The sequence below is a fragment of the Erinaceus europaeus genome, unplaced genomic scaffold (assembly GCF_950295315.1).
Source record: "Erinaceus europaeus unplaced genomic scaffold, mEriEur2.1 scaffold_500, whole genome shotgun sequence".
Taxonomy (NCBI): Eukaryota; Metazoa; Chordata; class Mammalia; order Eulipotyphla; family Erinaceidae; genus Erinaceus; species Erinaceus europaeus.
In genome coordinates, this window is record NW_026647449.1 from 790 (window position 1) to 27043 (window position 26254).

Genomic DNA, 26254 nt, shown 5'->3' on the forward strand with positions numbered 1-26254 from the left:
GTTATCCTACCCTGGAGTGCTGTGGTTACTCCTGCCCCTTCCTATTCTCGCGAGAGCCGCTCCCATAAAAGCCCTTCTTCTTCCGCACCTCTCTCTCTTGCCAGCTTTTCACTTCGGTGGTTAGACGCAGGAAAGGTTGCTGCGTGAGGCGGCCATTTTTGCTACCTCCACGTGGCGCAACCTGCTTCTCTCTCACCCAGCTCTGAGGTGCCAGCGCAAATAAAGATTTGTGTTTCCTCTTCACTCCGGATCTCCTCTCTCTCTTCTCCACGGCGCAGCCTGACACTTATCACACCCTGATTTTCACCAATCTCTTTTTGCTCCACCCTCTCTACATCACATCCTGTTTACACCCTACTTGGCAAGTATATTAGTTTAGTTTAGTTTAGCTTAGCTTGGCTTAGATTGTGCTGCGTTCTGCATGAATAAAGAGATACTGCATACAGCTCAGCCATGAGTCCCTGGTTGTCTGTCTCCTGCCCACGAAGCCAGCCCGACATATGTCCAGTGGAGAAGCAATGACAGAAGCTAGACCTTCCACCCTCTGCATCCCATAATGATCCTGGATCCATACTCCCAGAGGGATAAAGAATAAGGAAGCTTCCAGTGGAGGGGATGGGATACGGAACTCTGGTGGTGGGAATTGTATGGAATTGTACCCCTCTTATCCCACAATTTTGTCAGTCATTATCAAATCACTAATAAAAAAAATAGAAAGAAAGAAACCATAAAAGAAAAAAAATTTAAAAAAAGGATATATCCACAGCAGGTTCGTAGGTTGAGTTCATTTCTAAATTCTTGGTTTCATGTTGTGGTTTCAAGAAGGCAACGTACTTACCATTGACATAGAGGCTATCTCTGTCCAGAAAGAAAGGGCCCAGCTTGGTGACACCTTGCGTCTCCTGGCTGAGTTCCCAATACAGCTTCTCTCGGTTCACTGCGGCTCCCATGGAGTTAGGATGGTAAGTGCAGACGGCATCCACTCCAGTGGCTTTTCTGTTGCTCACTGGTCTGGGGAAGAAGAAACAGGAAAATAGGGGAGACTGGGAGCTCTAGGCAGGGAACCCAAGAGCCCCAACGGAGGGAGTTGGGGCAGAGAAAGAACGAGGAAATGTAGACACCTTGGAACAGCTTTGGTGCTGGAGAGAAGTTAAAAAAGTGTGTTGTCAGGTATTAAGCCAGCTCCCCCTGCTCCACCCTGCATTGCTGATACTACGGCCTATTTATATAATCATTGTTTTGCCTGTAAGATCCCCACTCATTCCATTCCTTTGATCTATCTTCTTTAAGACCTGCCCTGCCTGCAGGGTAACATTAATCCCACCAGTTAAAACCATTGCAACAGTTGCTAGGGAAGTTTATACCTTCTCAGCCCGCTTTTGCCTTTCTCTACCCCGTTTCGAGCTATTTCTGTTTCCTACTTACCACTTTCGGCTCTATCCTATAAAAGCGTTGTCTCTCTGATCAAATAAAGACATTGCATTACCACTCCGCCACGAGTTCAAGACCCTCTCTCCTGCGTCACTGAGTGAGTAGAAGCCCAGGCTGGCTCTGGTCGAGTTCTCTCCAACCCAGAGAGCACACGCCCAGGGAAGAGGCACCCCCACGCTAGCCTGGCAGTATGTTTTACAGAGTCATGGGATAGGTCCACTTTTAGCCTTCTGAGAATTCTCCAGACTGCTCTCCACAGAGGTTGGATTCATTGACATTCCCACCAGCAGTGCAGAAGGGTTCCTTTGTCCCCACAACCTCTCCAGCATTTGTTGCCACCACGGTTTTCTGATGGATGACATTCTCACAGGAGTGAAATGGTATCTCAATTCCTTTCCTGGGGCTATATCCTATGGAACCCAACACACCCATCCAAAAAGCTCTGTGTACACCTCTATTTATAGCAGCACAATTTGTAATAGCCTAAACCTGGAAGCAACCCAGGTGTCCAACAACAGATGAGTAGCTGAGTATGTTGTGGTCTAGATACATAATGGAATACTACTTAGCTATTAAAAATGGTGAATTCACCTCATCTTGGATGGAGCTTGAAGGAATCATGTGAAGTGTGATAAATCAGAAAGAGAAGGGTGAATATAGGATGATCTCACTCATAGACAGAAGTTGAAAAACAAGATCAGAGGAGAAAACACTAAGTAGAACTTGGACTGGAGTTGGTGTATTGCATCAAAGTAAAAGACTCTGGGGTCGGAGGTGGGGGTTCAGATCCTGGAACATGATGGCAGAGGAGGATCAACTGGGGGTTGAATTGTTACGTGGAAAACTGGGAAATGTTATACATGTACAAACTATTGTATTGTACTGATGACTACAAACAGTTAATTCCCCAATAAAGAGAACAATCTAAAAACAGAGGTGTATTCTCCAGGCTGGGGTTATAGATCGACCTGCCAACACCCATGTTCACCAGAGAAGCCAGACCTCTCACTTTCTTCGCCCCCCAAAAAAGGATTTTGGTCCATATGTCTAGAAGGAGACAAATGATAGTGGGAAGATGACCAGAGGGCTCTGAACTCCAACTCTATCAGGACCCAGAGAGAGAAGAAGGGAAAAAAAAAAGGAAGGACATTTGGAAGTAGTGATAGGAGTAGGGGTGACAGAAAGGAAGTGAGGGGGACCAGGTGGTAGTGCAGCGGGTTAAGCGCAGGTGGCACAAAGCGCAGGGATCCCGGTTCCAGCCCCCGGCTCCCCACCTGCAGGGGAGTCGCTTCACAGGTGGTGAAGCAGGTCTGCAGGTATCTGTCTTTCTCTCCCCCTCTCTGTCTTTCCTTCTTCTTGCCCCAGTAATACCCTGGAAGCAAAAATAAATAAATAAATAAAATAAAATAAAAAGAAAGAAAAGAATGGAAGAGAAGGCAGGACCATAGAGAAAACTAAGTAAATTTATATAAATATAGTTAGAGAAATAATAGCCCATATCTGTGACCTTGGGGGAACTACTGCAGTTTTTAATGGAGGGAATGGGGGCACAGAACTCTGGTGGTGGGAACAGTGTGGCACTATATGACTGTTATCTCATAATTAAAAAAATGTATTATTTTTATTTATTGGATGGAAACAGGCAGAAATCAAGAGGGAAAGGGAAGATAGATAGATATATAGAGAGTCCTGCTTCACCACTTGCAAAGCTTTCCTCCCCACAGGTGGGAACTTATTTCATAATTTTATAAAACAATAATAATAATGGGGCCAGGTGGTGGTGCACATGGGTGAGCGCACATGTGACAATGTGCAAGGATCTGGGTTTGAGCCCCCGGTCCCCACCTGTATGAGGAAAGCTTCACAAGTGGTGAAGCAGGGCTGCAGGTGTCTCTCTGTCTCTTTTCCTCTCTATCACCCTCTTGTCCCTGTCGATTTCTGGCTGTCTCTATCCAATAAATAAAGAACTAAAAAAAAAAATTTTTTTTCCAAAAGGTATGCTTTCTTTCTGGGAAATAATGTGAGATTGAAAAAGAAGCCTAGCTGTCCTGGAGTAGGGGGCTAGCTGTCCTGGAGTAGGGGGTTAGCTGTCCCTGGAGTAGGGGCTGCCGGGTGTCAAGGCCCAACTTCTGGTCACCACCCACGCTCACGTCAGATGACATGGATGTCCACCCTGGTGTCTTCACCTGAGCAAGGTCAGTTTGCAGCCGGTGTACAGGGGCCCGAGACTGCTGTTCTGAAACACGAGCTTGAGCTGGGCATAAGAGAGAGAGAGAGAGAAGGAAGAGGTGAGTGGATGAGGCCAAGGTGGTGGACAGGAATAGCATAGCTAGCTATGGTGCCGAAGCAAAGGACTCTGGGGGATGAGGGCAGGGAATGGGCTCCGGGGGAGCTTTGGGGTCCTGGGAGATGATGGTGGGAAGGGACCGAGGTTGGGGGAAGAGGGACACCTTTTGTGGGGAGATGGGGAGTTGTCTTCATGTGTCTGCCACTGTGCTGTAAAGCAATAACTGTCATTGAGAAAAGAAGAGAAAACAAAGAGAGGAGGAGAAGGAGAAGGAGGAGGAGGAAGAGAAAGGAGGGAGGGAGAAGAGAAAGAGGGGAAGGAGGAGGAGAAGAAGAAGGAGAAGGGAAAGGAGGAGGAGAAAGAGGAGGGAGATGTGAAGTAGAAGAAGGAGGAGGGGGAGAAGGAGAAAGAAGAGAAGGAAAAGGAGGAGGAAGAGGAGGAGGAGAAGGTTGAAGAGGAGGAGAAGGGGAAGAGGAGGAGGAGAAAGAGGAGGAAAGTTGAAGAGGGGGAGAAGGTTGAAGAGGAGGAGGAGGAGAAGGAGGCAGAGAAGAAAGAGGAGGATGAGGATGACGTGAAGTAAGAAGAGCAGGAGAAGGAGGAGAAGGAGGAGGAGAAGGAGGAGCAGGAGGAGGAGAAGCAAGAGGAAAAGAAGGAGAATGAGGAGGAGGAGGGAGAGGAAGAAAAGGAGAAAGAGAAGAGGGAGAAGGAGGAAGAGAAGGGGGAGGAGGAGAAGTGGGAGGAGGAGGAAGTTGGTTTTGCAGCAGGTGGTCTTACCAACCGGTTCAGGATCCTCTCCGTGGTGTTGAACATTACTGATCCTGGGGGCTCCATGTCCTCTGTGTAGCGCAGGTTGATGATGGTGAAGTTGAGCGTGAAAGGCACCAGAGAAGGGCTGGCCACTGCAGGAGGAGATGGGGGAGGCCAAGGGAGGCAGACAGACTGGCGAGACAGCACAGAAAGGACTCTCCTGCCTGGGGTTCCTAAATCCCAAGTTCAATCCCCAGCACTACCATCAGCCAGAGCTGAGCAGGGCTCTGGTGTTTTTTTTTTTTTTTTAATTTTAATGCCACATATGTAAAGAGTTATTAGAAATCATCAAGAAAAAAAACAGAACCTGAGAGAGAACTTAATGGTCCTGCAAAAAGAATCTCTTGCCTGAGGCTCTGAGATTCCAGGTTCAGTCTCCAGCACTACTATTATCCAGAGCTGAGCAGGGCTCTGGTGTTTTTTAATATTTTTAATGCCACACATATAGAGAGTTCTTAGAAATCAACAAGAAAAAGACAGAACCTGAAAGAGAGCATAATGGTTCTGCAAAAATAATCTCTTGCCTGAGGCTCCAAGATCTCAGGTTTAATCCCCAGTACCACCATCAGCTAGAGCTGAACAGGGTTCTGATTTAAAAAAAAGAAAAAAGAATCCCACTTATGTAAAGAGTTCTTAGAAATCAAAAAGAAAAAGAACAGGGCCTGGAAGATCCCATAATGCTTCTGCAAAAAAGAGTTTTCTGCCTGAGGCTCTGAGGTCCTCAAAAAACAAAAAGGGAAAAAAATGGCCACCGGGACCAGTGGATTCCTAATGCCAGCACTGAGCTCCAGCGATTACCCTGGTGGCAATTATAAAAAATGTTATTTATTGGGGGCTGGGGGGTGGTGCACTGGGTTAAGCACACATACGAAGCACAAGGACCTGCACAAGGATTGTGGTTTGCACTTCAAACCCCCACCTATGGGGGGGGTCACTTCACAAGCGGTGAAGCAGGTCTGCAGGTGTCTCTCTCACTCCTTCTATGTCTTCCCTTCCTCTCTCAATTTCTCTCTGTCCTATCCAGCAACAACAACAATAACAGCAGCAGCAAAAACAACAACAACAATAGAAAAAAAATAGTCTCAGGGCCGGGTGGTGGCACACCAGGTTGGGGCTCCCGGTCCCCACCTGCAGTGGGAAATCTTTGCGAGTGGTGAAGCAGGGCTGCAGGTGTCTCTCTGTCTCTCTCCCTCTCTATCACACCCTCCCTTCTCGATTTCTGGCTGTCTCTATCCAATAAGTAAATAAAGAGAAACAAAAAAAAATTTTGAAAGTGATAAAGAAATCATGGTTGATCATCAGGAAAAGGTAGTAGAAAGATCTCGGCTTTGACAGAGGGACGAATGGACATCTGAACTTGTCAAAGTTCAGGGGGGTGGTGAGAGGGAGAGCTACAAGGACTTGGCCTGACAGAGTGGAAGAAGTTTCTAGTTGACTAGAGCTTTTTAGTTCTTACTTGTAGAGCTGAGGACAGATGGCCAAGGTGTGGAAGGTTCTTCAGAAAACACAGAGGTTCCTGGAGCTTATAGCAGTAGGAGGGGAAGAAAAAAAAAAGGACATATAATTATAGGCTGAGCGGACGGCATAAAAATTCAACATAAAGATGGCTCCAAGGTCCCAGGTTTGATTCCCCAGCACCACCAGCACCCAGAGTTGAACAGGGCTCTTGGAAAAGAGAAAGAAAAAAGAAAAAGACCAGTGAAGGTGGAGAGAGGGGTCTGTTGAGGTCTAGGCCCATCATATCTATGTGGGAATCCAAGGGTTCCCTGAATAGAGCCCCCAGATGATGGGGTGACCTGGTAGTGACCAAAAAAAGGCCATCATTAAAGTCAGCCAGTCTCTTGCCCTTATCTGGCTGGCATAGAAACAATAACAGAAGCCAGACCTTCCACCTTCTGCACCCCATAAGAATTTTGGTCCAAGGGAGTCTGGTGGTAGTGCAGCAGGTTAAGTGCACATGGCGCAAAGCACAAGGACCGGTATAAGGATCCCAGTTCTAGTCCCTGGCTCCCCACCTGCAGGGGAGTCGCTTCCCAGGCGGTGAAGCAGGTCTGCAGGTGTCTGTCTTTCTCTCCCCATCTCTGTCTTCGCCTCCTCTCTCCATTTCTCTCTGTCCTATCCAACAACAATGACATCAAGAACAACAAAAATAACTATAACAATAAAACAACAAGGACAACAAAAGGGAATAAATAAAAAAATATATATATATATATAAAAGAATTTTGGTATATACTCCCAGAGGGATGAAGATTAAGGAAGCTTCCTAATTATAGAAGCCAGAACTCCCACCTTCTGCACTCCAGAAAGAATTTTGGCCCATACTCCCAGAGGGGGTGGAAATAATAGAGGAGAGATGACCAGAGGGGTCTGAATTCCAACTCTTATCAGGACCCAGAGAGGAGGGACAATAGGACAGAAATAGGCAAATATGTACAAATACAGACAGATAGTTGTTGAAATAATAGTTAACGCGTATCTCCAACCTTAAGAGAACTGCTGTAGCTTCCAGTGGAGGGAATGGGGATTCAGAACTGTGAATAGGCCTACTAGCTTATCCCAAAATCAAGATCCCAAATCTCATCCTCTATATTCTTACCTCTAGATTCATGATTATGAAACAATTTTTTTTTTGCTTTGTATCTTAGTACTTTTCAGCCACCAAGCTGTAGATGCTACCATGATGCCAACCTGACTTCCCTGGGCAGACGACCTCACCCATGTATCCTGGACCCCATCTCCCCAGAGCCCTGCCCCACTAGTGAAAGACAGAAACAGGCTGGGGGTATGGATCCACCTGCCAATGTCTATGTCCAGTGGAGAAGCAATTACAGAAGCCAGACCTTCCACCTTCTGCACCCCATAATGATCCTGGGTCCATACTCCCAGAGGGATAAATAGGGAAGCTTCCAGGAGTCAGGCAGTAGCGCAGCAGGTTAAGCACACATGGCACAAAGCGCAAGGTCCAGCATAAGGATCTTAGTTCGAGCCCCTGGCTCTCTACCTGCAGGGGAGTCACTTCACAGGCAGTGAAGCAGGTCTGCAGGTGTCTATCTTTCTCTACCCCTCTCTGTCTTCCTCTCCTCTCTCCATTTCTCTCTGTCCTATCCAACGACAACGACATCAGTAATAACTACAACAATAAAAACAACAAGGACAACAAAAGGGAATAAATAAATAAATATATATATTTTTAAAAAGAGGATAGGGAAGCTTCCAATGGAGGGGATGGGACACAGAACTCTGGTGGTGGGAACCGTGTGGAATTGTACACCTCTTATTTTACAGTCTTGTTCATCATTGTTAAATCACTAATCAAAATAAAAAAATGAGCAAATAAATATAAAGGAAGAAAAACAAAGGGAGGAAAGAAGGAAGAAATATGGAAAAATTTTTTGAGTCAGATCACAAGAGAAAAAGAAGTGAAGTCTTGGCATAAAGAGTGGACGCAACTTTGATTCAGAGAGTGGACCAGGGCTGAGCTGAGATTTTGAAGTTCAGAATACTCACTGTTGGTAGCTGGGGTCCAGATGTGTTGGTTGTAGCCTGAAGACAGAAAGGAAGAAGGACTTGTGGTTTATAAACAAAAGGACATAAGTTATAACTAAGGATTCTTGGTGGCAGATCTGGCTGAGTGCATATATTACAATGCAAAAGGAGCTGAGTTCGAGCCCCTGGTTCTCATCTGCCTGGTGCGGGGGGTGGGGAGAGCTTCCCAAGAGCTGCAGGTATCTCTCTGTCTCTCCCTCTCTGTCTCCCTCTCCCCCTCTTGATTTCTGTCTCTGCCCAATAAAATGAAAGATAATAATAATAATAATATAACCAAGGACTCTCACCAATGCGTAAGAGTGAAGGCATGGTTAGACACAGAAATGAAAATCACCAACAAGCTTTCTGGGATGCAGAGCTGAACAAGAATGGTGGACTGAGAGGGAGATATTTCCTAGTGCTTTGTTTGTTGTCTTTTGTTTTTCCCCAGAACCTTGTTTTGATGGTGCTGCTGGGTACTGAACCCGGGACCTCAGAGCCTCAGGTAGGAGAGTCTTTTTGCAGAACCACGATGCTATCTCCCCAGTTCAGCACAGCCATTATGTTACCTCTCTGCCTCTGGCTTTTTCTTGTTGATTTGTGTGTTACTGTGTGGAATTATCATTATTTTTTTAAACCACAGTCCTGCTCAGCTCTGGCTGATGGTGGTGCTAGGAATTGAACCTGGGACCTCGAAGTCTCAGGAATGAGACTCTTTTATAGAACCACTGATTACTCGATTTCCCCCACTGAGAGGGAGATAACACATTAGGAAGAGCAAGGGATTGAATAACTGAGGCCCCAGCACTGCACAAACTAGAACTTCAGGGCACTCTGTTCTCTGTCTTGCATAATAAATAAATAAATAAATCACCAACCAGGGGGGAGGCACACCTGGTTAAGCGCACACATTATAGTACACAAGGACCCAGGTTCAAGTCCCTGGTCCCCACTCGCAGGAGGAAAGCATCACAACCGGTGAAGCAGGGCTGCAGGTGTCTCTTTCACTCTCCCTCTCTGTCTCCCCCCCCTCTTGATTTCTCTCTGTCTCTCTCTTTCTCTACAAAATACAGACATAAGAACACACTTTAAAAAGCCCTAAGAAGAGTTGAAAATTTTAAAAAAGCGACAAAAGGAAGAAGGGGAAGAAGGAAGAGCAGAGAAAGAAAAGAAGAGGAGGAGGAGGAGGAGGAAGGATTGAGCAGACAGCCTGATGGTTCTGCAGAACGGCTCTTATGCTTGAGACATTAAAAGCCCTAGGATCAATCACCAGCACCACCATCAGCCATAGAAGCATGAGACTCTGGTTCTGGGGGGGAAACAGAGAAGAGGGGGGAGAAGAAGAAAGAAGAACTAAGGGAGAAGTGGAGGGGGGAAAGAGGGGAAAGAGAAAGAGGAGCACAGGGAAGAGGACGAGAAGGGGAAAAAGAATAGAAGGAGAGGGGCAGGAGAAGGAGAAGGAAAGAAGGAGAAAGAGGAGGAGAGAGAGAAAGAAAAGGAAGGAGGAGAAGGAGATGAAGGGGAAGAAGGGGAAGAGGGAGAAGAAAAGAGAAGGAGGAAGAGGAGGAGAGAAAGAAGGAAGGTGAGAAGAAGGGGAAGAGGAAAAGAAACAAGAGTAAGGTAAGGAGGGGAGAAAGAAGAGAAGGAGAAATAAGGAGGAGGAAAGAAAGAGAAGGAGGAGAAAGAAGGGGAAGAAAGAAAAGGGGAAGGAGGAAGTGAAAGAAGGAGAAAGAAAGGAGGGGGAGGAGGAGGAGAAGGAGCAGAAAGAGGAGGAGGAGAAGGAGACGGAGGAGGCCAATGGCCACCCGACTAGGACTGAGAAGCACAGGTGTCTGGGTAAGCTCGGCTGGAGCCAGGACAGAGGGCCTCACCGTTGACGTAGAGGCTGTTGGGGTCCAGGGTGTAGAAGCCCAGCTGGGTGACCCCGTGGGTCTCACGGCTCAGCTCCCAGAACAGCTGCTCCCTGTCCAGCCCGGGGCCCAGGGGGTCAGGGCGGTAGGTGCAGACGGCGTCCACTCTGGTGCCTGATTTGTGCTTCTCGGGTCTGGGGAAAGAATGCCCACATGTACCATTCACCATCTCTGCACCTGCCCCTTCTTCTTCTTCTTCTCCTCCTCCTCCTTCTTTTTTTTTTTTTTTTTTTTTTTTTACCAGAGCACTGCTCAGCTCTGGCTTATGGTGGCGCAGGGGTTTGAACCTGGGACTTAGAAGCCTCAGGCATGAGAGTCTGTTTGCATAACCATGATGCTATCTAGCCTCTGCTCCCTTCTTCCCTTTTCATTCATGTGAAGTGAGATAAGTCAGAAACAGAAGGATGAATACGGGATGATCTCACTCACAGGCAGAAGTTGAAAAACAAGATCAGAAGAGAAAACACTAAGCAGAACCTGAACTGGATTTGGTGTATTTATTGCATCAAAGTCAAAGACTCTGGGGTGTGGGGGAGGGTTCAGGTCCTGGAGCATGATGGCAGAGGAGGACCTAGTGGGGGCTGAATTGTTATGTGGAAAACTGGGACATGTTACACATATACAAACTAGTAGTGTATTTTATTGTCAACTATAAAATATTAATCCCCCAATAAAGAAATTTAAAAAAAATAAAGAAGCCCTGCCCCACTAGGGAAAGACAGAAACAGGCTGGGAGTATGGATCCACCTGCCAACATCCATGTCCAGCAGAGAAGTAATTGCAGAAGCCAGACCTCCCACCTTCTGCACCCCATAATGATCCTGGGTCCATGCTCTCAGTGCGATAAAGAATAGGGAAGCTTCCAGTGGAAGGGATGGGACACGGAACTCTGGTGGTGGGAACTGTGTGGAATTATACCCCTGTTATCTTACAATCTTATTATTTATTGAATCACTAATAAAATAAATTTAAAAACTTTTTGGCGGAATTAATGGTTTATAGTAAATACAGTTGTTGGTCCGTGTGTAAAATTTCTGTTTGTTTTTTTTTCCCCTGAGCCTGACATCTGATATGCAGGTGGATCCAAGTTATTGTCTGGGGAGATGATGTCATGGCTGGAAAAAGGACCAGAAAGCTGGATCAGGGAAGAGAGTAGCTCTCAAATATGGGAAAGGTGTATAAATATTGTTGACTGTAAACCCCATCGATTTGATGTGATTTGGGGCCCATATTCAGCTTAGGAACCTATGTGACCTCAGCATCCCTGTAGATCTGAGCTCACATTCTGTTGCTACCATGATGCCAACCAGACTTCCCTGGACAGACAACTCCACCAATGTGTCCTGGAGCCCTGCTTCCCCAGAGGCCCACCTTACTAGGCAAAGAGAGAGACAAGCTGGGAGTACGGATCGATCTATCAATGCTCATGTTCAGCGGGGAAGCAATTACAGAAGCCAGACCTTCCACCTTCTGCACCGCACAATGACCTTGGGTCCATACACCCAGAGGGTTAGAATAGGAAAGCTATCAGGGGAGGGGATGGGATACGGAGTTCTGGTGGTGGAAACTGTGTGGAGTTGTGTCCCTCTTATCCTATGGTTTTTGTCAGTATTTCCTTTTTATAAATACAAATTAAAAAAAAAAATTCTCCGTTTTCTGCAAGACACTCTCACCCCCAGCCTCGGTCCTCCCTCACCATCTTGCACTAGGACCTGAAAAAACCCCTACCCCAGAGTCCTTTGCTTTGGGGCCATACATCAAACCCAGTCCCAGTTCTGCTTAGTTTTTCCTCTTTCTCAACTTCTCTCCATAAGTGAGATCCTCCCATCTTCATCCTGCTCTTTCTGGCTGATCTCACTTCCCATGATTCCTTCAAGAGCCATCTCAGAGGAGGTGAAGAAGGTGACTTCATCATTTTTCTTTTCTCTTTTTAAATTTTTTTTTGCCTCTAGGGTTATCACCCAGGCTCAGTGACAGTACTACGAATCCACTGCTCCTGGGGGCTATTTTTCCCATTTTGTTGCCCTTATTGTGGTTATTATTGTCATAGCTGTTGCTGTTGTTGGACTGGACAGAGAGTAATACAGAGAGGAGGGGAAGACAGAGATTGGGAGAGAAAGAAAGATACCTGCAGACCTGTTTCATCGCCTGTGAAGTGACTCCCCTGCAGGTGGGAAGCTGGGAGCTCCAACCAGGATCCTGAAGTCGGTCCTTGGCCTTTGCACCATGTGTGCTTAACCCGCTGCGTTACTAACCACCCCCCTACTTCATCATTTTTCATAGCTGAGTAGTATTCCATCACATATACAGACCACAACTTTCTCAGCCACTCATCTGTTGCTGGGGTGACTAATGTTTTACAAATAGATGCAGTTGTTGGTCCATGTGTAAAATTTCTCAGTTATCTGCAAAACACTCTCCCCCCTCCCCCAGCCTATTTCAGTCCTCCTTCACCATCCTGTCCTTTACTTTGGTGCAATATGTGATTATAATTATTATTATATTTTTATTTTTTAATTTTTAAAAATATTTATTTATTCCCTTCTGTAGCCCTTGTTGGTTTTTCGTTGTTGTTTTAATTGTTGTTATTGATGTCATTGTTGTTGGAAAGGACAGAGAGAAATGGAGAGATGAGGGGAAGACAGAAAGGGGGAGAGATAGACACCTGCAGACCTGCTTCACCGCTTGTGAAGCGACTCCCCTGCAGGTGGGGAGCCGGGGGCTCGAACTGGGATCCTTCTGCCGGTCCTTGCACTTTGCGCCATGCGCGCTTAACCTGCTGTGCTACCTGACTCCCTTTTTTTTTTTTTTTACAGATTTTTTAAAAACTTTATTGAATTTGATAAGACAGAGAGAAGCTGAGAGACAGCCAAGAGGGACACACACAGAAAGAGAGAGATACCTACTGCCTTGCTTCGCGATTCATGATACCCCTCCCCCAATCCCATGAAGGTGGGGCCCGGGGGCTTGAACCTGGGCCTTTGTGAGTGGTAATGTTAATGTGGGCACGCCACCACCTGCTCCCCACTCCACCCCCACCCCCCATTTATGATTCTTGCCGCCTAGTTGTGGGGCTTGGATTTTTGCCTCTGGGAGAGCTTGGTGGTGGCGGTGTAGCGCTTGACAGTGTGGGGAGGGAGGGGGGTAATTCTCACCTGAGCAGAGTCACTCTACACCCAGCAAACAGGGAGCCCACACTCGTGTTCTTGAACAATGGACCAAGCTGGAGAGCAGAGAGAGACAGAGAGACAGAGAGAGAGAGAGGTGAGCTGAGGGAAGGTACTGGGGGGGGCAGGCCTGGGGCAGGGGATGAAAAAGACAGACGTGGCTGGGTTCTTACCAGGCGAGTTAAGGTCCTCTGGGTGGAGGTGAACACTGTGGAGCCGGGCTGCGCCATGTCAGGGACAAAGAACAGGTTTGTGAGGGTGAAGTTGAGGGTGAAAGGTGCCAGGGCTGGTCCGGTACCTGCAGGGGGAGGGAGGGATGGAGAAAGAGAGAGAGAGAGAGAAGGGGTGAAGCTGGGTGAGTGTTCAGCACTGCCCACTAGTCTGAAGCCTGTAGCGGGAGGAAGGGAAGGAGAGAGGGAGGGAGAGAGAAAGAGAGAGAGAGAGAGAGAGAGAAAGGAGGAGAAGGAGGAGATGTGGGTGGGCGTCCAGCCCTGCTCACTAGTCTATAGCCTGAAGCTGGGAGGAAGAGAGAGAGAGAGAGAGAGAGAGAGAGAGAGAGAGAGAGGAGGGGTGGGGCTGGGAGGGTATCCAGCCTTGACTCTGGCCCAACACTTGCAGCTGGAGGAAGGGATGGGGGGAGAGAAAGAAGGAAGAGGAGGAGGAGGGGAAGAGGAGGAGGGGAAAGAGGTGGAGGGGGAAGAGGAGGAGGGGGAAGAGGAGGAGGGGGAAAAGGAGGAGGGGAAAGAGGAGGAGGGGGAAGAGGAGGAGGGGGAAGAGGAGGAGGGGAAAAAGGAGGAGGGGGAGGAGGAGGGGGAAGAGGAGGAGGGGGAAGAGGAGGAGGGAAAAGAGGAGGAGGGGGAAGAGGAGGAGGGGGAAGAGGAGGAGGGGAAAGAGGAGGAGGGGAAAGAGGAGGAGGGGGAAGAGGAGGAGGGGGAAGAGGAGGAGGGGAAAGAGGAGGAGGGGGAAGAGGAGGAGGGGGAAGAGGAGGAGGGGGAAGAGGAGGAGGGGGAAGAGGAGGGGGAAGAGGAGGAGGGGGAAGAGGAGGAGGGGGAAGAGGAGGGGGGAGGAGGGGAAAGAGGAGGAGGGGAAAGAGGAGGAGGGGGAAGAGGAGGAGGGGAAAGAGGAGGAGGGGAAAGAGGAGGAGGGGAAAGAGGAGGAGGGGAAAGAGGAGGAGGGGGAAGAGGAGGAGGGGGAAGAGGAGGAGGGGGAAGAGGAGGAGGGGGAAGAGGAGGGGGGAGGAGGGGAAAGAGGAGGAGGGGAAAGAGGAGGAGGGGGAAGAGGAGGAGGGGGAAGAGGAGGAGGGGGAAGAGGAGGGGGGAGGAGGGGGAAGAGGAGGGGGGAGGAGGGGGAAGAGGAGGAGGGGGAAGAGGAGGAGGGGGAAGAGGAGGAGGGGGAAGAGGAGGAGGGGGAAGAGGAGGAGGGGGAAGAGGAGGGGGGGAAGAGGAGGGGGAAGAGGAGGAGGGGGAAGAGGAGGAGGGGGAAGAGGAGGAGGGGGAAGAGGAGGAGGGGGAAGAGGAGGAGGGGGAAGAGGAGGAGGGGGAAGAGGAGGAGGGGGAAGAGGTGGAGGGGGAAGAGGAGGAGGGGGAAGAGGAGGAGGGGGAAGAGGAGGAGGGGGAAGAGGAGGAGGGGGAAGAGGAGGAGGGGGAAGAGGAGGAGGGGGAAGAGGAGGAGGGGGAAGAGGAGGAGGGGGAAGAGGAGGAGGGGAAAGAGGAGGAGGAGGAAGAGGAGGAGGGGGAAAAGGAGGAGGGAGGAGAGAAGGAAAGGGAGGAGGAAGAGAGGTAGAGGAGGAGGAGGAGGAGGAGGAGGAGCGCTTGTAGCACACTGAAGTCGTCAGCCACAGCTTAGGAGCTGAGTGTCTTGAGAGACTCAGTAGTCCCGTTCCTACCTGGAGAGCTGGGTGTGGGGGTCACAGCGTCTGGGGGTGCTGGCGGGAAGCTGGGGGTGGCCGGAGCTGGAAGGAAAGGCGGTCTGGATATAGAAGCAGAGCAGTCCAGCCACGACACCACGAGAGGACGGAGCAGTGGATATGAACTTGCGACTCTGCTTTGGCTTGGGCTGAGAATAGTGGGGGGGATCTTTGCTTTTCTCCTGGGGGAACGAGGTTTGGGAAGAAAGGGGCCCAGGAAACTAAATGTGTGTGTGTGCATGTTATCTGGATGGTTCGTTACTTACCATTGGCTGTAGACATCCCATAGCGATGGTTATAACCTGTAGAGAGAGACAGAAAGACAGAGAGGAGCAGGAAGGGGTTAAAACCTGGAAGCAGCCCCAGGTGTCCACCAACAGATGAGTGGCTGAGAAAATTGTGGTCTAACCTCTACAAATGGTATGGTTCTGAAAACAGTTAACTTTGGGGTCAACTTTACTAATTCTAGAAAGACATATATAGGGGCTGAAAATGAATTATTGGGATGGAGAGGCTATTCAAAAAGATTCTCATGCCCGAGGCTTCAAAGTCCACATCCCCCCACCCCCTTAACTCCATAAGCCAGACTTGAGCAGTGCTCTGGTAAAAAAAAAAAAAAAAAAAAGGCAGAGAAAACGAAAGTGAGACAGAGAGAAAAAGAATTATTGTTGAAATGAGCTGGGAGACAGAGGCCAGAAAGAAAAAAGAAAAAGGATTATTATTGAAATGAACTGGGAGACAGGGGGGCTCGAACCCATCCTTGCACATTGTAACATGTGCACTCAACCAGGTGTGCCACCACCTGGCCCCCTATTTTATTTTAATTATTTAATTGAATTTAATTTGGATAGAGAAAGAGAGAAGTTTGGAGGGGGAGAGGAAAAATTGAAAGACAGAGAAAGAAACACCTGGTCTATCGAGTATGGACGGACAGAAGGGCTTCACACACATTTTCCTCCTGACAACTCTGTGAGGCAGGTGCTGCTCTTATACCTATTGTAAAGATGAGAAAAATGAATCTAGTAGTACCTGGAAGCAAGCCTGGGTCACAGCAGAGCCCCCCATGTTCACCATTAAGCTGTTATTAAGTAGCGTCTGACTTTTTGGATCCAAAGTCAGTTCTGTTTTTTTTTTTTAATAACCAATTTCTTTTTTTTATGTTTATTTGTTTGTTCCCTCTTGTTGCCCTTGTTGTTTTTATAGTTGTGGTTGTTGTTGTTGATGTTGTCTTTGTTGGATGGGACAGAGAGGGGTGGGGGGAGTTTGGGAAACGGGGAGGGGGAGAGGGGGATGGACACCTGCCTGCCTGTGGGGCAGCTCCCCTGTGGGTGGGGAGCTGGGGGCTCGAACCGGGATCATTACGCCGGTCCTTGCGCTTTGCACCACACACAAAAAAGGGAAAGAAAGTTGTGGTCTAGATACATAGTGGAATACTACTCAGCTATGAAAAGTGCTGAAGTCATCTTCTTCATCTCCTCTGGGATGGAGCTTGAAGGAATCATGGGAAGTGAGATCAGTCAGAAAGAGAAGGATAAATATAGGTTGACCTCACTTATGGAAAGAAGTTGAGAAATAAGAACCGAAAGGGGAAACACTAAGCAGAACTGGGACTGGAGTTGGTGTCTTGCACCAAAGTAAAGGACTCTGGGGTGGGGGGAGTGTTCAGATCCTGGAACATGATGGCAGAGGAGGACCTAGGTGTTGGAGGGGTTCAAATTATTATGTGCAAAATGAATAAGTAGACAAATGACTGTATTTACTATCCATGGTAAACTATTAATCCCCCCAATAAAGGAAAAAAATAATAACATGGGCAAGGGGTCGGTAGTTTAATGATTATGCAAACAGACTCTCATGCCTGAGGCTCCAAAGTCCCACTTTTTTTTTTAATTTCTTTATTGGGAAATTAATGTTTTACATTCGACAGTAAGTATAAGAGTTTGCAAACGCATACTATTTTTCAGTTTTCCATTTAACAATACAATCCCCACTAGGTTGTCTGTCATCCTTCTTGGACCTGTATTCTCCCCCCCACCTAAAGTCCCACTTTTAAAAAATATTTATTTATTTATTTTCCTTTTTTGTTGTTTTTGTTGTTGTAGTTATTATTACTGATGCCATCATTGTTGGATAGGACAGAGAGAATTGGAGACAGGAGGGGAAGAAAGAGAAGGGGAGAGAAAGATAGACAACTGCAGATCTGTTTCACTGCCTGTGAAGCGACTCACCTGCAGGTGGGGAGCCGAGGGCTCGAACCTGGATCCTTATACCAGATCCTTGTGCTTTGCGCCACATGTGCTTAACCTGCTGCACTATCACCCGACTCCCCCAAAGCCCCACTTTCAATCCCCTGCACCACCATAAGCCAGAGCTGAGCATTGCTCTGGTAAGAGTAATAGTAATAGTAGTAGTAGTAGTCATAGTAATAGTAATAATTTCACCACTTCTCATCTTGGATGGAGCTTGAAGGAGTCCTGTGAAGTGAGATCAGCCAGAAAGAGAAGGATGAAGATGGGATGATCCCACTCATAGACAGAAGTGGAGAAATAAGAACAGAAGGGAAAACACTAAGCAGAACTTGGACTGACTGAAGTTGGTGTACTGCACCAAAGTAAAGGACTCTGGGAAATGGGTAGGGTGCCCTTCAGGTCCTCGTGCATGATGGTGGAGGTAGACCTAGGCTGGGGGGGGGGGGTGTTTTGCAGAAAACTGAGAAACTTTACACTTGGACCAATAACTATACTGACTGTAAACCTTTAATTCCCCCCCACACACACATTCAAAAAAAAATAAAATAAACCCATTGTCTTAAGGAAATAGAAACAGCCAGAAATCAAAACTGTGAAGGGGGTCGTAAAGAGAAAGAGAGAAACCTGCAGCCCTGCTTCACTTGCAAAGTTTTCCCCCTGCAAGTGGGGACTGGGGGGGGGGGGCTTGAACCTGGGTCCTTGAGCCAGTCCTTGAGCGAAATGCCATGTGCACTTAACCCGCTGTGCTACTGCCTGGCCCTGGGGTTTTCCAATTCTTATACCTGTTTCTCTTCCTCTTTTCTTGCCAGGACTCAAGTCCCTCTCTAAAAGTGTGGGGTCAGGGACCTGATTCCCCAAGGCTGAGCCTTTTGTTCTTTGACTCACAAGTCAACTGCTGAGGTTAAGAATGATCCAATCATGCAATGGGGTCCCCCAACTCTTCATCTGCAATATTCCAGACTTTAGGTTCGAGATTAGTCAACAACATGTTTGGCTTTATATGTTAATGTTTCTTTCAGACACCAGGTTCCAGATGCTAGCATGATGCCAACCAGACTTCCCTGGACAGACAACCCCACCAATGTGTCCTGGGAGCTCCACTTCCCCAGATATCTGCCCCACTAGGGAAAGAGAGAGACAGGCTGGGAGTATGGATACACCTGCCAACACCCATGTTCAGCGGGGAAGCAATGACAGAAGCCAGACCTTCCACCTTCTGCACCCCACAATGACCCTGGGTCCATACTCCCAGAAGGATAAAGAATAGGACAGCTATCAGGGGAGGGGATGGGATACGGAGTTCTGGTGGTGGGAACTGTGTGGAGTCATATCCCTCTTTATTCTATGGTTTTTGTGTTTCTTTTTTATAAATAAAATTAAAAAAAATATATATAAAATTCACATTAAAAAAAGAAAGTTGTTACATCTATATACACAATAAAATATTACTCAGCTATTTAAAGAAATGACCCAAGCAAGGGCTGGGTGTTGGCATACCCTGGAGAGTACATATATTATCATGCTTAGGAATCTGGGTTCAAGATCCCCCTAGTCACCATCTGTGTGTGTGTGTGGGAGACTTCATGAGCAGTGAAGCAGTGCTGCAGGTCTCTCTCTCTCTCTCTCTCAACTCACTCCTCCCCTCCCCTCAATTTCTCTGTCTCTATTAAAAGGAGGAGGAAGGAGAGGAGAAGGAGTCTGAAGTTCTTTGTCCCCATCCTTCCATCTCCCAAAGAGAACCACCCCAGTTCTCTCAAGTTAGTAAATAATTAAAAACAAAAAAACATTTTTTTAAAATTTCCACCAGGGTTATATCTGAGGTTCAGTTCCGGAACTTCAAATCTACCACTTCTGGCAGTCGTTTTGTTTCCCTTTCTATTTTATTGGACAATACAGAAAGCAATTGCGTGAGGAGGGGGAAGGGAGAGAGGAAGAGAGAAAGAAAGACACCCCCAGCCCTGCTTCACCACTTGTGAAGCTTTCCCTGCTGCAAGTGGGGAGCCCGAGGCTTGAACCTGGGTCCTTGCGCATGGTGATGGGTGCTCGACCTGGTATGCCACTGCCCAGCATTCAATAGATACAATTAAAAAAAAAAAATATATATATATATCATTGGGCTGGGGAGACATCATCATGGTTTTGCAAAAAGACTTTCAGGCCTGAGGCTAATCAAAGACTCGGGTTCAATCTCCAGCACCACCATCAGCTGGAGCTGAGCAGGGCCTCTGGTCTCTGTCTCTCTCTTTTTTGTCTTTCTCTCTCTCTTGCTGGTATTTCTGTCCATGCCTCTGGTCTTTCTCTCCTTCTCTCTCTCTCTCATCTCTCTCTCTCAGTCTCTGGTATGTCTATGTCTCACATGGTCTTCCACTCTATAGTCTCTCTCCCTCTCTCCTGGTATATCTGTGTCTCTGGTCTTTCTCTATAGTCTCTTTCTCTCTCCCTCTGTCTGCTGTGTCTATGTCTTTGGTGTTTCTCTCTAGTTTCTCTTTCTCCCTCTCTCAGGCATGTCTATGTATCTGGTCTTTCTCTCCAGTCTCTCTCTCTCTGCTATGCATATGGTCTCTCTCTCTCTCTCTCTAGCCTCTCCCTCTCTCTCCTGGTATGTCTATGTCTCCGGTTTTTCTCTCTCTGATTTCTCGCTTTCTAGTGTGTCTTTCTCTCTGGTCTTTAACTCTAGTCTCTCTTTCTGTCTGGTATGTCTATGTCTCTGGCCTTCCTCTCATATGTCTAAGTCGCTGGTCTGTTTCTCTCTCTGGTCTTTCTCTATCTGGTATGCCTATGTCTCTGTTCTTTCTCTTTCTGGTCTCTCTTGTCAAAATTAAAATAAAGTATTTTTTTTAAATGATCAGTTTTCACTATGACACCATTTCCCCAGACAACCTGGGTCCAACTGCATATTAGATGTCAGGCTCAGGCAAAAACTAGTTAACCCATGGGCCCTCTGGAATAGATCTAAAACAGACCTACCAGCTTTTTCCAAAATGGAGACCCCAAATCTTCATCTGCACTACTCCAGCCTTTAGGTTCATGATTAGTCAACATTTTGTTTGGCTTTATATGTTAACTCTTTTTGTAGCCACCAGGTTCCAGATGCTACCATGATGCCAACCGGACTTCCCTGGACAGATAACCCCACCAATATGTCCTGGAACCCACTTCCCCAGAGCTTTTCCCCACTAGGGAAAGACAGAGGCAGGCTGGGAGTATGGATCGACCTGTCAACGCCTATGTTCAGCAGGTAAGCAATTAAAGAAGCCAGACCTTCCACCTTCTGCATCCCACAATGACCCTGGATCCATACTCCCAGAGGGATAAAGAATAGGGAAGCTGTCTAGAGAGGGGATTAGATATGGAGCCCTGGTGGTGGGAATTGTGTGTGGTCTTGTCAATACTTCCATTTTACACACACACACACACACACACACACACACACACACACACACACACACACACACACACACACACACATCTGTTCTCAATTCCTGGCCCTCCCTTCCTCCACAGTCCCCCTGGACTGTTCAACTTTAACCTTTTGGGGACTTGATTTCACTATCACCAGCCGATCTACGCACCATTCACATAGAGGCTGTCCGGGTCCAGGGTGTAGGGGCCCAGCTGGGTGACACCGTGGGTCTGCTGACTCAGTTCCCAGTACAGCTGTTCTCGGTCCAGTCTGAAGCCTGTTGGGGCCGGCTGGTAGGTGCAGAGGGTACCCACCCTGGTGCTTCTTCCATTCTTGTCAGCCCTGGGAAGTGAGGGGTATGGGGAGGAGAGACATATAGAGACTTCTGAGAGTTCAAAGCTCTTGCAGCTTTGCCCCTTGATCTATCTTCTTTCCTTCCTTGCATTCATCCTTCCTTCCTTCCTTTTAATACTTTAAGGTTTAAATTGATTATTTAACTTGAAAGAAGAGAAACTGAGAGGGGGGGAGGGAGAAAGAGAGAGAGAGAGAGAGACCTGCAGCCCTGCTTCACCACTTGTGAAGCCTCCCTCCTCCTGGGGACTTGAATCTGGGTCCTTGCACATGTGCTCAACGAAGTACACCACCTTCCAGCCCCAATTTCTTGTGTACAGTAATATATATGCTCAACCAGTGCACCACTGCCTAGCCCACCCCTCCTATTTATTTTTAATGAGAGATATATAGAGAAAGAGACACCAAAGCCTTGCTTAGCTCTGAGATCTCAAGTTCAGTCCCCAGCACCATCATCTGCCAGAGCTAAGAAGGCTTTGAGTCGGGCTGTAGCGCAGCAGATTAAGCGCATGTGGCACAAAGTGCAAGGACTGGCTTAAGGATCCCGGTTCGAGCCCCGGGCTCCCCACCTGCAGGGGGTTCCCTTCACAGGCAGTGAAGCAGGTCTGCAGGTGTCTGTCTTTCTCTCTCCCCTCTCTGTCTTCCCCTCCTCTCTCCATTTCTCTCTGTCCTATCCAACAACAATGACATAAATAATAACTACAACAATAAAACAACAAGGGCAACAAAAAAAGGAAGAAATAAATATAGAAAATAAAAATAAGAATCTTAAAAAAAAATAGGCCAAATTGAAGGGCCAGATGGTGGTGCACCAGCTGAGCAAAGACGCTACCATGTGCAAGGACCAGGGTTCGACTCCCAGCTCCCAACCAGCAGGGAAGGAAGTCTCAGGAGTAATGAATTAGGTCTTCAGGTGTCTTTCTTTCTCTCTCTCTCTCTCTCTCTCCTCCTCTTCTCATGATGTTTATTTCTGTCTTATCAAAAAAATTGGGGAGGGTTTAAAAATGGCCACAGTGTGTGGAGGGGAAGGGGTGCAACCAGCTGAGTGTACATGTTACCATGTACAAAGACCAGGGTTCAAGTCCCTGGTTCTCCACTTGCAGGAGGGAAGCTTCACGAGTGGTGAAGGGCTGCAGGTCTCTCTCTCTCTTTAAAACATTTTATTTATTTATCAATGAGAGTGATAGGAAGAGAGAGAGAGAGAGAGAGAAACAACCAGACATCACTCTGGTATACATGGGCTGTCGGGGACTGAACTCTGGACCTCATGCTTGAGAGTCCAATGCTTTATCCACTGTGCCACCTCCCAGACCACCAGGTCTCTCTCTTTCTCTCTTCTTCCCCTCTCAATTTCTCTGACTTAGCAAAAAAAAAAACCTGAAAATATATAAAATTAATAAACAATTTGAAAAGCTTCAGCAATAACCCTAGTGGCAATAAGAATAATTAAGGAGGGGCTGTGTGGTGGCACACCTGGTTGAGCGCTCATGTCACAATGCTCAAGAACCAGGGTTCGAGCCCCTGATTCCCACCTGCAGGGGGAAAGCTTTGCAAGTGGTGAAGCAGGGCTGCAAGCATCTCTCTTTCTCTCCCTCTCTGTTACCCTCTTTCCTCTCATTTTCTGGATGTCTCTATCTAATAAATAAAGATGAGAAAAAAATTGAATACTCTTTAAAAATAACTAAATAAGTAAGGAAATTAAAAAGTAAAAATTTTTTTAAAGAAAGGAGAGGTTGGAGGGTGAGGGACACAGAACTTTGGTGGTGGGAGTGGTTGTGGAATGATACACAGTCACCTTACAATCTTGTAATTTCTATTAATCACAAAAATGAAAAGAAATATATTAAGAGAGAGAGAGAGAGAGAAGGAAAGATAAAAGAGAAAGGAAGAGAAAGAAAAGATAATGAAAGAAGGAAGAGAAAAAAGAAAGAAAGGAATAAAAATGAAAGAGATAAATAAAGAAAGCAGAGAAAGAGGAGAGAGGGGAAGAAAGAAAGAAGGGAGAAAGGAAAAGAGAGAAAAGATAGAGGAAAGAAAAAAAAGAGAAAGAGGGGCCAGGTGCTGGTGCACCTGGTTAAGCACACATGTTACAATGAGCAAGGGCCCAGGTTCGAGTCCCCAGTCCCCACCTACAGGGGAAAGTTTCACAAGTGGTGAAGCAGTGCTGCAGGTGTCTCTCTGTCTTTCATCCTCTCTATCCCTTCCTTCTCTCTTGATTTCTAACAGTCTCTATTCTATAAATAAATAGATAATAACAATTAAAAAAAAGAAAAAGAGAAAGGAATAAAAAAAGAGAGAAAGAAAGGAGAGAAAGAAAGGAGAGAGAGGATGAAAGAAAGAAGAGAGAAAGAAACAGAAAGAAAGAAGAGAAAGGGAGAAAGGAAGAGAAAGGATGAAGAGAGAGAGAAAGAGAGAAACAGAGAAAGAAGAGAGAGAAAGAGAAACAAGAGAGAGAAAGAAAGAAGAGAGAGAAAGAAAAAAGAAAGAGAAGTAAAGAAGAGAGAGAGAAAGAAAAAAAGGAAGAAAGGAAGGCAGGCAGGCAGGAAAGACTGGGGTTTCTGCAGGTGTACGGTAGGGGTCTCTTACCTGAGCAAGCTGACTGTACAGCGTCTGTAGAGGGAACCAACGGTGCTGTTCTGAAGCAACGGCGCCAACTGGGAAGAAATAAGAGGATGGTAAGTAGGTGGAACCAAGATGGCGGGTGCTTGGGGGGAAAGCTTGGAGCAAGGTGGACCTTGGAGCAAGATGGCGTCTCACCAACAGCTGCAGGTGTCTTTCGGTGGCACTGAATATTTCAGAATCTGAGTTCCCCATGTCCTCCTGGTAGTGCAAATTGGTGATGGTGAAGTTGATGGAAAAAGGCAACAAGAAAGGAACAGCAGCTGCAGTGGAGGTGGGGAGAGAGAGATGGATATTAAAATGAGGCCAGTTCTCCAAAGAAGCAAGTAAGACAGGGGCCGGGTGTTCACACACTAGGTTGAGCACATTGACTACGTGTCAAGGACTTGGGTTCAAGTCTCTGGTCCCCAACTGCAGGGGGAAAGCTTCATGAGCAGTGAAGCAGTACAACAGATCTCTCTCTCTCTCTTTCTTTCTCTCTAGCTCCTCTTTCCCTTCCCCTTTTTGTCCAATAAATAAGTAAATATTAAAAACAATAAAGAACCAAATAGACAGTTTTTCTTTTTTTCTCTTTTTTGAAAATCTTATTTACTTACCTATTTATCATTGAATAGAGACAGAGAGAAATTGAAAGGGGAAGGGAAGATAGAGAGGGAAAGAGACAGAGACACCTGTAGCCCTGCTTCACTACTCATGAATCTTTCTCCCCTACAGGTAGGGACCAAGGGCTTGAACCTGGGTCCCTGATCACTATTATGTGTGCTTAACCAGGTGTGCCATGATTTCTCAAGAAGAGACAGGCATGGCCCACAGACAAAGGCCATTATCATTAGAGAAATGCATGTTAAAACCACACTGAGATTCCACTTCACATCTGTGAGAATGGCCTGTGTTAACACACCAGGAAAGAGGACAGGTGTTGGAGAGGTTATGGAGAAAAAGGGAACTGTGCTTCACTGCTGGTGGGAATGCAGACTGGGGCAGCCCCTTTGGAAAACTGTTTGGAAGGCTGTAGAGTCCTTAAACAAATAAAAATAGAATTACCGGGGAGTCGGGCTGTAGCGCAGCGGGTTAAGCGCAGGTGGTGCAAAGCACAAGGACCGGCATAAGGATCCCGGTTCGAACCCCGGCTCCCCACCTGCAGGGGAGTCGCTTCACAGGCGGTGAAGCAGGTCTGCAGGTGTCTGTCTTTCTCTCCCCCTCTCTGTCTTCCCCTCCTCTCTCCATTTCTCTCTGTCCTATCCAACAACAAATAACGTCAACAATGGCAATAATAATAACCACAACGAGGCTACAACAACAAGGGCAACAAAAGGGGGAAAAAGTGGCCTCCAGGAGAGGTGGATTCATGGTGCAGGCACGGAGCCCAGCAATAACCTTGGAGGAAAAAAAAATTTCTCATCTCCCCATGCTTGGTGTCTGTAGAAGGCCCCCACTTCCGGTCTAGGACCCCAGAGCCCCTCCCCTCCCCTAGAGCCCCTCTCCTCCCTTCTTTCTTCTTTGACAGGACAGAGAGAATTTGAGGAGAGTGGGGATACAATTTGCTGGTGGGTAATCAATAAATATATATGTATATATTTAATATATTGTTTATTCATTTTAATGAGAGGGGGGAAGGAGGGAGGGAAAGATAGACAGAAAGAGACTGAAGCCCTGCTCAGCTTTGACTTATGGTGGTGCTAGGGATTGAACCTGGGATTTCAGAGCCTCAGGCAGGAGAGTCTTTGCAGAACCATTAACTCCCCAACCCTCAAGAAATGTGTTTTTAACACAAGTAGAACCTCAATGGGAATTGGCATATTGCACCAACTGGCATATTGCACCAGAGTAAAAGACTCTGGTGTGTGTGTGTGTGTGTGTGTGTGTGTGTGTGTGTGTGTGTGTGCAGAATACAGGAATACAGGTCCAAGAAGGATGACAGAGGACCTAGTAGGGGTTGTATTGTTATAATGGAAAAACTGAGAAATGTTACGCATGTACAAACTGTTGTATTTACTGTTGAATGTAAAACATGAATTCCCCAATAAAGAAATTTTAAAAAGAAAGAAATGTGTTTTCAAAGATGACGTAGATGGTCCTGCGTATTTGTTTGATAGGACAGAGAGAAACTGAGAAGATAAGGGGAGATAGGCAGACAGATAGACAGACAGACAGACAGAGACAGAGAGATGCCTCTCTAGAGCTCTGGCCCTCTGAGGAAAGGTAGAATCAGGCTGGAGGTATGGAGTGACTTGCTAATGCACATGCCCAGCAGAGAAGCAATTACAGAAACCAGAGCTCCCACCTTCTGCATTCCCAAAACAACCTTGATCCAGACTCCCAGTGGAGGTGAAATATTAGGAAGAAGAAGATAAGAGAGCTCTGATCCAGCTCCACCAGCACCTGGAGAGAGAGAGAGAGAAGAGAGAGAGAGAGAGGAGGAGGAGGAAGAGGAGGAGGAGGAGGAGAAGGAGTGGGACATATGGAGGTAGTTATGTTGGCATGAGTGGCTTGGAGGGGAAGAGAAGATTGGATCAGGAAGAAAAATGGGGCTATTATGTAGAAATGTGGACAGGGAGTTGTAGAGAGGATGGTTGGCCCATTTCTGCAACCTTAG

At 47.1% G+C, this 26254-nt stretch overlaps 1 protein-coding gene across 2 annotated transcripts in view; it reads right to left on the reverse strand.

Moving 5' to 3' along the window:
* Positions 1-582: 582 nt before the first annotated feature.
* LOC132536342 (mucin-16-like) overlaps positions 583-26254 on the reverse strand; it is a 29772-nt gene continuing 4100 nt past the window's right edge. Inside the window, exons 2-14 of one of the 2 annotated variants that reach the window (XM_060184015.1) lie at positions 23797-23921; positions 23626-23693; positions 20858-21030; positions 15303-15338; positions 15016-15081; positions 13304-13428; positions 13119-13186; positions 9925-10097; positions 8036-8071; positions 5982-6047; positions 4493-4617; positions 3618-3685; positions 583-1011 (exon numbers count right to left, since the gene is read on the reverse strand). In XM_060184015.1, the coding sequence (XP_060039998.1) occupies positions 744-1011; positions 3618-3685; positions 4493-4617; positions 5982-6047; positions 8036-8071; positions 9925-10097; positions 13119-13186; positions 13304-13428; positions 15016-15081; positions 15303-15338; positions 20858-21030; positions 23626-23693; positions 23797-23921 (1397 nt within the window). In that variant the 3' untranslated portion in view covers positions 583-743. The remainder of the gene's footprint in view (positions 1012-3617; positions 3686-4492; positions 4618-5981; positions 6048-8035; positions 8072-9924; positions 10098-13118; positions 13187-13303; positions 13429-15015; positions 15082-15302; positions 15339-20857; positions 21031-23625; positions 23694-23796; positions 23922-26254) is intronic. The other variant, XM_060184016.1, reaches the window with a different exon arrangement.